This window comes from Falco punctatus, assembly GCF_963210335.1.
Source record: "Falco punctatus genome assembly, chromosome: Z".
Taxonomy (NCBI): Eukaryota; Metazoa; Chordata; class Aves; order Falconiformes; family Falconidae; genus Falco; species Falco punctatus.
In genome coordinates, this window is record NC_137586.1 from 37,073,033 (window position 1) to 37,085,910 (window position 12,878).

The 12,878-nt window shown below is 37.1% G+C and overlaps 1 protein-coding gene across 4 annotated transcripts in view; it reads left to right on the forward strand.

Annotated features, from left to right (window-relative positions):
* DENND4C (DENN domain containing 4C) overlaps positions 1-10,522 on the forward strand; it is a 77,123-nt gene extending 66,601 nt beyond the window's left edge. For all 4 annotated transcript variants that reach the window (XM_080372865.1, XM_080372868.1, XM_080372867.1 and 1 more), the window contains 5 exons: positions 106-351; positions 2,356-2,473; positions 4,050-4,203; positions 5,289-5,353; positions 6,049-10,522. In XM_080372865.1, coding sequence (XP_080228991.1) covers positions 106-351; positions 2,356-2,473; positions 4,050-4,203; positions 5,289-5,353; positions 6,049-6,185 — 720 coding nt within the window. In that variant the 3' untranslated portion in view covers positions 6,186-10,522. The remainder of the gene's footprint in view (positions 1-105; positions 352-2,355; positions 2,474-4,049; positions 4,204-5,288; positions 5,354-6,048) is intronic.
* Positions 10,523-12,878: the final 2,356 nt, after the last annotated feature.

The following is a 12,878-nucleotide window of genomic DNA, read 5'->3' on the forward strand; positions in this document are numbered from 1 at the left end:
AGGGATTTTCTGGGCAAGTAATACCGAAGCGTATTTCTAGAAGAAATTTTTTTTTTTTTGTAAAAAATTACTGATTTTATTTTGTGTGTATTGTTTTGTTTTTAGGATCCTTTAATAAAAAGACCTAACCCTCTCCCTGTATCTGTGCCCTACTTGAGTCCTTTGGTACTGCATAAAGAGCTTGAATCACTGTTGGAAAATGAGGGAGAGCAAGTAATTCATACATCCAAATTCATCAATCAACACCCCATAATTTTCTGGAACCTAGTTTGGTATTTCCGGCGGTTGGATCTACCTAGCAACTTACCTGGACTCATTCTAACATCCGAACACTGTAATGATGGAGTGCAGGTAAGTGGCTTCCTGAAATTAGAACTGCAGATATTAGAGTAAGCTAAATGTGAGAGTTTGCTTCAAAAAAAGTGGGTAAGTAATTTCTGAGTAGCTTGGATCTGGGTTCCTTTTTTTTTTTGTAATACAGATAGGTTTGTTTTCTGCAAGGAATCTTGAAGGAAGATGAATGAAGATAGCATTCAAATTCTAGTCAGGCTGTTCTCTTTTTAAAAAGCCAGGCATTAGAATTCATTAAAGAGAGGCCTGATATATAGAAGGAAACAAGACGTGTCTGTGGAGAACTCAGAAACTGCAATACGTTTTAATCCACATAGTGTGGGTTACGTACTTCAGTATACAAACCTTTTAAGTTATTGGTCAATATTTTTTATTCTTTTAAACTAATATTTTTTACTATTCATACTCCACCAAGTTTCATTATTATATGAATAGAACACAAAAACGCAGAATGGATGCTGTGGTTTTAGTATTTTGCTTTTCCCATTTAAGGAGCAGGTGTTTTTCTGAAACCTATATAATTTGTGTATGTAAGTACCAAATTTAATAAGTATATGATTCATGCGAAAAAGTAGTATTTTCCTATCTACGTGTATGAACTTTGCTTTTAAAATTCTCTCCCTCAATTTGAAAAAAACCCAACAACCAACAAACCCACGCAGAACCAAGAACAGTCTTCCAGGAAATGTAGTTGAAGACCAATAATAATGAAAGTTAAAGCATACTGGCAAAATACAATGTAGTATCAGGGAAAACCACAAGGTGGGACATAATAAATACCTTGTAATTAATACTCTAAATCAGCACACTATTGGTCAGTTTTCTTGTCCACTAATTCTTGTTGTATTAATGATTCCAGAGGCACTTATAATTACAAAATAATTACAGAACTATCGTTTTGACTGATATATATTTTTAATGGGAAGAAATGGTTCATATTTGTATGCAAATACAGATTGTTTCTTCTTGGTGGGAAGACCGACACATAGACGTGCATACCAGGTCTTAATCAGGTCAGAAAATACTAAGGCAGGGCATGATGAGCAGTACAAATTAAGTAACGTGTTTGGTGCACAAAAAACATTTTTGGATATATGCTTGTAATGGTTTAACCCCAGCCTGAAACTAAGTACCATGCAGCTGCTTACTCACTCCCCCTGCCCCCTGAGGGGATGGGGAGGAGAAATGGAACAGAATGTAAAGCCAAGGTGTGAGATTAAGAACAATTTTATAATTAAAATAAAATAGGAGGAAACCACCCAAAACAATAATTATAGTAATAGCAATTATAATGAAAAGGAAGGAGTAGAGGAGAGGAATAAAATCCAAAGGGAAGCGAGAAAAAAAACCCTAGTGATGAACAATACAGTTGCTTGCCACCTGCTGCCTGATGCCCAGCCAGTCCCCCAGCAGCGACTGACAGGCCCCGGTCAACTCCCCCCTGTTTATATACTCAGCATGATATTCTATGGTATGGAACACCTCTTGGCCAGTTGGGGCCAGCTGTCCTGGCTGTGCCCCCTCCCAGTCTCTTGTGCCCCTCCAGCCCTCCGGCTGGCAGGGCCTGAGAAACTGGAAAGTCCTTGACTTGGTACAAACATCACCCAGTAACAACTAAAAACATCCGTGTGCCATCAACATGGTTCTCACACCAAATCCAAGACACAGCACAGCACCAGCGACTGAGGTGAAAATGAACTCTTATCTCAGCCACAACCAGGACAATACCCATAAATATTTTCTTCAGATAGATGTAGAAGAAGACTGAATGGTCTTCATACACTAGTGTAAACTAAAAAAAGGGAATTAAATGTTGCGATTCTTGTGACTTTGCTCTGGTTGAGTGCAGTTTCCTCTAGAAGATATCAACTTTTCTGTTTGTTGGATTCAAGATAAAGAAAGTAAACCTTCTTTGTTTCCAAAATGAGTCAAAAACCAGGTTTTTTAAACAGTAAGACTGTACTGTTGTTTTTAAAACTTCTTCCCTTTCCTCATGTTTTTTAGCTTCCTTTGACATCTCTTGCTCAAGATAGCAAGCTAGTATACATCCATCTTCTGTGGGACAATATCAACCTCCACCAAGAGCCAGGGGAGCCCCTGTATATATCTTGGAGAAATCTCAGTAAGTAAAACAAATGTTACAGAAAGCAGAGGGAGCAGAAGCTGTGGAAAGAAAGAGTTTTGCAGTGTCTGGAGTGTACACAGCCTATCAAGTTGGAAAGCTTTTTTAGTGTGTGAAGCATCCACATTCCCATAGGTAGTAAACATTAGTCTCGGTGTCAAATTATTTGTGAAAATATCTTACTGATCTGTGTGAAAAGGTGTGTCACTCATCCTTTATATGTCATACACTTACAAACAGAGTGGGAGGATTTTTTTAGATATGGTGCTAAATAAGCTTCACCTGATCTGACTGTTTCAGTGCATTATCTGGTTATATCTATGCAGGCATGAAAAAGAAGACTGTATTACAAAAAAGTATCTTGTGTTTCTATAGATGAATGAAAGGTACAAGCCCCACTAATAATATTTGGCAGCCTACTTGACTGTCAAAAAATAAGGTCCAAGAAAGCCATCGTCTGCCATAATGAACAAAAGACAGACAGACTGGTTATGAGAACTTCGGAATTTCATTACTTCTGATCAGCAAAACCCCCTTCATCAACCTAAACTTCTCAGCCTGTATTTAATTTTTAAAACTATGCTAAAAAATACGTAGCATGGATATTCTGGGTCTAAGGAAGAAAAAAGGGTGTATTTGAAGTCAGTCCTAAAAATAAACAGGCTGATCAGAAAATTACAGACAAGAGCACAGGGTAAGATGTGATGTTTCCTTTAGTTTCCACAAAAGCATATTGATTTGAGCACAATACATGAAAAGCATCCCTAAAGCATTCAGATGTGAATGAAGATGCAGAAATATATATTTTTTATGTAAATAAAGGAGCAAAAGGCCTGTTTTACATGTTGAAGAAAAGTGATAGTATTGTAGATAGGGTCTACAGCAGTGTCAGAAACTATATGGAAAACAGGAAATTATATTTGTAAGCCATCATATATGTCAGTTATATGAAAACTTTAGGCTGGTGTGATTTTGATTACTGGCTTCAGTCTACATTTCATTTGTGCCATGTTCTTGCTGCCTAATTTGTAGCCTTATTTTTTTGCCAGTAAATGGACTCATTCCCTCATAAGTCATTGTTTTCCAAAGAATAATAGTTCAGTGTTTTTCTGGAAATGGTAATATAAGCAACAAATCATGGTGGTATATGTCCTGATAATTTTCTTTCCTGTTTGACGCAACTGTGCATTACCATGTAGCCCAAAGTTATCAATAAATTCTAGGTGGCTTTTAGGAAGGTCTTTGATAAGAGAAGTTTCGTTGATAAGAAATGTGACAGTGTTTTCTTTTGGTTTATTTCTTTTTGTGTAAAAAATAACTTTCTTGGATTGAACATAGTTTTTGAAACTGAAGTACAACGATAAATCTGAGCTAAAAAACATTACAGGCAACATCTGATGCTGGATGCTCTTCAATCTCTTGTATTTCTCTGTCATGTGGGAGCTCTTGAATATGGTTCTGTAGTTTGATTAGAGGTTCTGTATATGTATCTCAATTTCTGAAATACCTTCTGGTTATTAAAGTGGAAAAAAAATATCTTCACTGTTCTAGTAATCTATATGGTTACATTTCCCAGATTCTTCTGAAAAGAGACCCTCCACAATGGCAGAAGATCAGCTGGCAACAAACACTTTGTTGGAGAACATCAAACTAAGTATTCAACACAATGACATTGTTAAACCAATCAACCTCCTCCTACAGAAAGTTAAGCCGGATGTGAAACGACAGAGGTAAAGGGGTGATTTGTTCTTACTTTGACTCCATTCAAACTTAAACAAGATCAGACCATATACACTTCATAATGATTATTCCATAAAGACGTCTTGGGAATATTCAGTTTCATTTGTGTCCACTAAACACTGTGTGAATTTGTTTATGCCATGTTTACACACAGGTGCATTCTGTAGCTAGATGCATAATTCATCCAAATAGTTAAATGCAATTCTGTTATCAAAATTGACGTTTTACAAATGAGTAAGAAAAACACAGATGTCAATTATGCAGATTTTCATGTTGTTCCATATCTAGCAAATTGATGAATACAAGCATGTGGCATCCTGTTGCAGTGTCTGGAGTATTCTCCAAACTACCTAGTTATATCTATAGAAATTCTACCAGCCTGGAGAATTGGCTAAGAAAAGTGGATACTGCATGATCCACAAACAAAGGGAGACATGTAAATAACACTTGTACGGTACATTTTTCCATCTACACTACAATTCAAAGAGGGCTTCCCACAAAAGCATAGCTTTTGAAATAAATTACAGCAGATACAAGATGTGTTTGGAGTCTGTCATGCTAAGTTACCTTTGCTTCTGTGGTTTGTAGTTATTAAAAAGAAGCAAGAATTAATCTGCCTAGAGGAGAATCTTTTGAGTTCCACAAGAAAAAAATTGTTCAGTGACACCCAGTTCTGAGACAGATGGTGACATCCGAAAACAAAAAGTGTGGGAGATCTAAAGTAAGACTGCTCCCTGTACTTCACCATGAGGCAGGAATGAGTTAATAAGTGGTGCTTAATTTTATATGTCTTGGGTTTCTGGAGTTTTTATGGCATGTTTATCAAAGAGATTTTTCATAGAAAATGTAACTGCTGGGATTTGGCGATAACATAACTGCATGCATTAAGGAAAAATACTCAGGCATGAGAAAACCTTAAGCTAGTAATCATGTAGATAGATCACTTTCTTCACAAGCAAGATTAACGGAACAGTTGCAGAAACTACATAATGGAAGATTAGTGTCTTCAACATTGACTTTCTAAACTTCGGATAGCTGGTGCTTTCATTGACTTGCCCTTTAAAATATTTCCTAGGAGTTTTTACAGAGAAATTCTTTTCCTGTCTCTGGTGTCTCTTGGAAGAGAGAACATTGACATTGGTAAGCGAAAAATACTGTGAAGTGCATAGTGTCTGTGTATGAAATATATAAGTACTTTATATGAAGACTAGTGTATAAAATTTACTTTTCATCTATGACTTTCCAACTAACTTTTTAATAGCTGTTATAGTGAAAAGTACAGGGCTGTCACTCTTCAATTAGGTGTTGCTTTTATGAAAATTTAATTCAGATGAGGCCATTAATTCTGACTTTGTTTGAAACCAGTAATCGGTTAATCTAAACAAAATGTATTAGCTTGAAGCTTTAACTCCTCGTGTCTGAAAACTTGTTCCCAGTCTGGTCCATCTTTCTCCGACCCAAATATTAGACCTATGACATCTAGCCACCTGATTGCTCACCCTTTCCTCATCTCCTCTAAACTGACTTCTGTTTGGTAGTATGCAAGTGAAGGGACTCCCTTATGGGATGTGGCAGGGGAAATACCCTGGGAACAGGCAAGCTAAACTGTGATAGAGGTAATGGGCACCTACTGTGGTGCTCTGTGATGCTCCAGCATGAAGATGCTTTTCAGGTTCTCTGAGAGGATGCATTCTGAAAAAAATAAATCAGTGGCTAATTAAGTTAATTATTTTGTTGTTATATAAAAATCACCAGAAGTATTTTATATTAACAGTAGCATGCACTGTACAGGGTTTCTTTCTTTAATAACTTCTACCATTCTTTTTCTATTTCAGAGGTCTTTGATAGTGAATACAGACTTGCACATAAAAATCTACCAAAGGATGTTCTTGAAAAGATGCAGAAAATAGATGCTCCACCAAGCAGCAGGGTTGAGTGTTGTAGGAAGTGCTTTGGAGCACCTTTGATATAAAAATGAGGAAGACACATGCTATACTTCAGTGAGACAGAAGTAGAGGTGAACAAACCAGGAGCATGGTGATATACACTTTGAATCCCAAAAGGTGATAATTGAGCAATTTGACAAAGCAATTTCATTAAGCTACAACATACATTGTTGTCTTTCATCTCATGAGACACAGTGTGAAATACATTAAAGTGATTACAGACTGTATTAATAGGGTGAATTGGTTTCAGTGATTGACCTGCTTTTTTCCCCCTGTATATACTTCTCCTTTTCCTCCCTCAAATCTTTTCCCCCATGATACCAAGTTGTTCAAAAGGGTGATAATTAACCAGCAGCCTATAGTTGGTGACTTTCTTAAGGGCCAGCAATATTTGTGTATTCCAATGAAATACCTTTGTTGCAGCAGAATACTTAATTCTTGTATGTAAATATTTGAGTCCTGGGATTGGAAGTTGCAATGCATTTGCTTTTGTCAGATTATAGTACCTAAAATTGCTACCCTTCTCCTGACCCTTGCCCAATCAGCGTTCTAAATTATCTTTGATTGATCTTTTCATAATGTATGTCTATAGTTGTAAAAAACAGAAGCTTACACTCAGTTTTCCTGTATTCTCAATATCACAAATTCAGGACCTTATGAACATACTGCTGGTTTCTCCAGAAGAATGATAGCATTCTACACTAAGAGCTCAGAAATAGGTGGTGGTCTAAAAATTAGATGGGAAACTTACATGGCATTAGGATACATACATACTGTGTGGGAAAAAAAATGCTTTATATTGTATACATGTATGCTTAAAAAGTGTCTTTTCCTGGAATTCTTTATCATCCTGTCCATGGTTTCATGCTAGCCTGTGGGTTAGTTATTTTGCACTGATAGTCCAAATTCAATATTTCAATTGAAATATATTTTAAAATGTGGTCTTCAAGGTGTATATTATCACAAACAAAGTGCTTGAGTGTATGCATGAAAAAATGAATCTAACTTTTTGATTGCTTCTAGTAGGTAAGACAATTTGTCACCTCACATACGTAATTGACTACAGTAGTTGTAGTCTTGACCAGAAGAGCCTGTATACCGTTCAACAGTTTAAATGTTTCTGTTACTTGAGGAATATCGTAAGATTTATTCCAGTTTTTTTTCTGAAATTTAATGGTGTAGCTTTTCTGATGGAATTATTCCTAGGAAAAAAAACCACCTGTAAGATCTATATTATGTTAAAGGAGCATAGCTAAAACTATAATCACATCTTAAGTATGAATGTATTTACTTCATGCTACTCTCTTTCTTAAAAATTTTCATTCTTGAAAATGATGAGGGATGAAGATCTGTCTGGAACAGCTTTCACATGAAAAAAGAAAACCCAAGTTTTGTTTTTTCATGAGGCTAAAACATAGGATTGCACTATTTGTGACAAAATACATTTGCATCCTAGACTGATTCCTTGTATTTTGTCTAAAAGTGCTGATTCTAAGTAAATATGGGGATATTGTCTGGACAGATTCTCTCCTGATAAAAATACTGTGCTTTCTCAACAATTAAAAGCAGGAGAGCACACACTGTCTTTTTTTTTCATTCTTTATTATTTGGGTTTATGCATGTTTGCTTGCAGATACCTAACCTACATCACAATGAAGGGTGGAGCCTGATTCTTTGTATTTTCCTCTCTTCTTCTATTACATAGTTGACATGTGCGGTTCCATCCTTTTAAAGTAAAAATCTGCCTGAAGCATTCGTCCAAACAACTTGATAGTTCTACAAATCAAAATGGCAAATTTTCCTGTATAATTTTATACTGATCTTAAACATACAGCTATACAAAGATAATTTTTGAGTGTTAAATGGACAAACCATATGATTATGTGATGCAACTTGCAAGGAATCAAGTTTTCATTACCCTTAAATTCTCCCAGCCCATTAAATTACAAAGAAAATCTGTTTGGTGAGTGCTGTTTTAGGTAATTGGTGACATCCAATTGTAAATTGGTGACATCCAAATGACAAACCATTGTAAATAATACTACTATAAAATAAATTCTGTAAGCAGATTACCTTCTTTCAAAACAAACTTCTCATCTGTTGTTGAAATTCCAGATTCATTTGCTGTAGAAACAGCAAAGCAGATTGTGTCACAGCATCTAGTGCTAAATGTTAGACTTTCCCTGGGTATATATACACTAAACAAAAAAAAGAAAACCTAAAGCCTGAGGAGAAGAGCACAGCTGCAGGACTGAACTTGCTTTGGTTTGCTGCTGCATATTGGCATTTCTGTACACTACAAATCAACTTCTGTTCCTGCCTTCCTGTGGTAGAAGTCCTGCATGTGACTACTTGAAATCTTGAATCAGCCTATTGATACTAATTCTTTAATGTAGAGTGACAAAAGTAAGCACTTGCTTTTTTTAATTTGGATTTTTTAATGCCTAGTTTTTAATAGTTAACTTATCATCTGGTTCTTGAGTGAAGTCCATAGTTCAAATGAAAAGTCAGATCTGTGAAAGCAATTTGTTTATTAAGTTTTCATCTAAGGAGGTGCTTTTTTTTTTTTTTTTTTTTTTGTAGGAAAAAAGCTCACAAAAATTTGAAAGGAATTAAGAACTGAGTGGGTTTTTCCTAGCTGCTTTCTCTCCTTTCAAATGCATGATGGCACTGCCTGTTCTTCCATTGACTTTCAGGTCTCCTCCTACAAAAAGGTAGAGACTGCAGTTCTTCCTACACAAACTTTCTGAGATGCAGGCTTCCCTAATCTGAACACTGAAAGAACTGTGAGCATGTGTAAGAAAAGGGCGTGGCATAAAATAGCATAGCATGGTTCAGTATTTGTATGGTTGAAAATCTGGCCAAAAATAAACAGCGAAAGGACTTCAAAAGTTTTTTGTGAGTGCATTGTGAACACTCTTGTCTTTCTGAAAATTGGGTGCTAAAGGCATAGTTCTTCTCTGCAGGTCAGTAACAGCATGAACTTCTTGGGCTACTTAGGAGTGTGTTAGTCACCTACAAATGTGTCTTAGTGTGTTTGACACCCCACTCCTAGTAATCCAAATTTATCTGAATCCATAATGCATGAATGAGCTTGATGAAGTGTTGCGAAGGAGGGGTGTCGATAAGCTTGATCTTGGTTCTGTTTTCCTCTCCATGTAAGCAGAAAAAGTAGCATTTTGCTCACTTGCAAAACTCTTGCCTCCAAATACTCTGTCTAGTAACTCAACAGCCAGTGTTCAGGAGGAGATGGCTCTTCTCTGTGTGTTTGGAATTCTCATGTATAAACGTGAAGAAAATGCTTGCAGATCAGTGTTAATTTCAAAACCTGCAATGCATGCACAAAGTGAGGGTGTAAAGCAAACTGATTGTATACATGGATGCAAACCGTTAATGAATTTCAGGTAAGCCCAAGAAGTTAGAAAGTTTGTGCAGGAAGAACAGTTATCACAGAGAAACTTCCTTGCACTGTTGCCCCAAGGATGTTGAACTGCAGTAAGTTACGGTGAGAAGATACCATTCTGCACCTTTCACCCAGCTGTAAAGCAGTTACATATAGCTTGTGTGTTCATATCAAAATAGCTATTTTTTGTAGAATTGAAACAACAAATAGTGTCTTAAAAGTTTAGAATCAGGATTCTTAAGTGACAAAGTTTTTCTTTGTGAATTATAAATATATTCTGTCACATTACCAAGACGTAAGAACTTTCAAAGCCCCATAGGTATAGAGACTGCAGTATCGGCACAGTAATAGGTACCAGCTTTTACATGTTACTAGAAGCATCTATACGTTATGTTACTTATAGTCATGTCTTCACATTTTGTATAACTCGAGTTTAGACAATACAATTTTAATGGAAAATAATTTAGTATATGTGTTCCAAACTACATTCATTTGTTTTGCTAGTAACTTAGTCTTGTTCCTAGTGGAATTTCACAATGGTTAAGCTCAAGCTACATTGCACTTGTGAATGAGTAATTTTATTCCATTTTAACTGTGAATTAATGGCTTTTTATATTGCTGCAGCTAGACGAATATACCATTCATTGAGTTTACTGCTTTCCTTGAATAACTGCAACATAGGGGATATTTTAAAAATGTATATTACATTAGATCATCGAAATTATATTTTTAAAACAAATTGTTAAAATGTAAGTAACTGAGGAATCCACTTAGTAATTTTCTCTTTTTGAAACTCTTTATTCAACAATTATTTCAACGCAGTTAACAATATTCCATTAAATATATAAATGGTAAGCAGGTCATTTAAATGGTAAGCAGGTCATTACATTCATATAACTGTACATTTCCAACAAAGGGTTTTTTTTCTTTTAACTAATAAAAATCTTAAAATGCCTTCTGTATATCAGCTTCTCATTATGGAACTTTTTAAAAAACAAACACACAGCCTTGTAACTTTTAAGTCTTGAAACTGAATGGTTGAATTGGACTCTAGTTCTGTATCCTACAGTGCTGTATATTGTGATGCATACAAGGAGAGAAATGGATGGGGTTCTTATTTGTTCTTTCAGTCTGCATCAATCAATGGTGCAAGTAAAAGGGATTGTTTGCTGTTTTTTAGAAGCACATTAAACTTCTAGGAGTTTAAAATAAACTATTGTAATGAGGATGGAAAGGATGTAGTGTGAATAAATAATGAATTTATTAAGTGAGTTGGGAAGCTTTCTTTAATGCAATAAAATTTGCACTGGCTTAGAGACGGATTTGAACTGTTGAAGAATGGCATCCATTTACTGTGCTTTGATTAACAAGTGTTTCTCTGTAACGCTTTTGTACATTTGACAAATATTTCTTGAGTTTAAAAGGGCACTCTGCATATTCTGAATTCTGTATAGACATCCTAGTCTAAGAAACAATTTTTAATGTATTTCCCGAATAAAGTATGTATGCATCCTGTGTAAAAAAATTTAAATTGTTCAGCTTTTTTGCCACTGTAATTTACCTCCTTGACAGAATTTAATCTTAAGTATAAATTCAGCCTATGGTTGGGCAAAAGCAGAGACTTTCATCTACCTTTTTGGGGAATTGTTTCATAGTACCTCAGGGACTTCTGAATGGTGAGAAAGAGCAGGAGCAGTTGGGGCAGGGGGAGAGGAAAAGATGGGATCCACTTGTAGGGATTTTGATCACGAGAGAGGATGTCTCTGTGGCACCTTAAGCAAGCTATGAGGATGAGCAGAGGTAAGAAGAACTGAGAAACAGGCTGAGGGAGGCAGAATCCATTAAGATCTTGTCTGCAGGGAAGTCTTGGACCATGGTTTCCTGACAATAGAGCTGCTGCTCTATTTTCCTGCTGACCAGGAAAAACATTGATCACTGGGTGGGAACAGATCGGTAGGTGGCTGTACTTGGCAGGACACTTCCCCAAGAGTTCTGGTTTCTCGATGGCTTTGTGAAGGGGGCACAGAGTAGTACTTTCAGTGATGCGTCCTAGGTTGCAAGAGACACTGGTGGACCTCCTGCCTTATAACATACTTCCAGGTTTACATGCAGTTTCCTGATTTTTATTTTATTATTAGTCTGTTAGTAAAAATAAGAACGCCAGACCCTAAAGACTTTTCTCTTTTAAAAAAACGATACTTGGAGCACAAACTGGTAGCTTGTGGAGAAGATGCATGATAAAATTATCTTTTCAGGCCTGTTTTTAGGTAGAGAGCTTAGGAACAGTTAGTCTTCTGGATTTTTATAATCTTGTCAGCATCACAATGCCTTTCCTTGTTTTGCTCAGATTGCTTTTGTCACTTCACTGCTGTCTTTTTAATACCTGCTAAAAATACTACACTGCCTTCCTAATATGCTGCCTTTAAGGTGACCTGCTGAGGGAGGATGTAACAGACAGGATCAAAATCTTGCATTTGGGGAATCCCCAAAGCATGAACCCAGGATTTGCATTTGAAGCTATAGGGAGGAGGGAACTGCTGTCTTCTGTGCCAAAACCAGGTGGGAAACTTGAGGGAATGTGATGGTAGAAGGCAAGAGCAGAAGGAGCTGGCTTGAGGAAGAAGCTCTGGTCTTCCATTTGTTCAGAGCTACTATCAGGAATACTCATTAACTCTGTAGAGACAAACTTCCACTGTTTACAAAGAGGAGTGAAAGAAGACTCATTAACTTGACAAGCTGGAGAAAATCTGATGGGATCTAAAAGAAAACACAAAGGTCCTGTCTCTCAGTAGGAATAACCTCATGCACCAGTGCAGGCTGTGGGCAGACTAGCTGGAGACTGCTTGGGCAGGAGAAGTGTTCCTGGTGGGCAAGCACCTGACTGTGAGTGAGCAGGGTGCCTTCACGGCAAAGCAAGCCAGCAGTGTCCTGGGGTGAACTAGGCAGAGCATTGCCAGCCGGTGGAGGGAGGTTGTCTCACCCCTCAGTGCTAGAGTGAGGCATATCTGGGCACTATGTCCAAGTCTGGGCTGACTAGTACAAGAGACCTGAACATTCTGGAATGACTCCAGGGAAGGGCCACAAAGGTGATGGAAGAGCTTGGAGCACCTGTCTTGCAAGGATGGGCTGACAGAGCTGGCACCATTCAGCCTGGAGAAAGCTTGGGGCAGGGGCTCAGGAGAATGTCATCCATGTGTCCACATTCCTGATGGGGTGGGTGGGGAGTAGAGGAGGCAGAGCTGGACTCTTCTTAGTGGTGCCCTGTGCCAGAAGAGGCAATGGGCATGAACTTGAACCACAGGAAAATATACTGAAA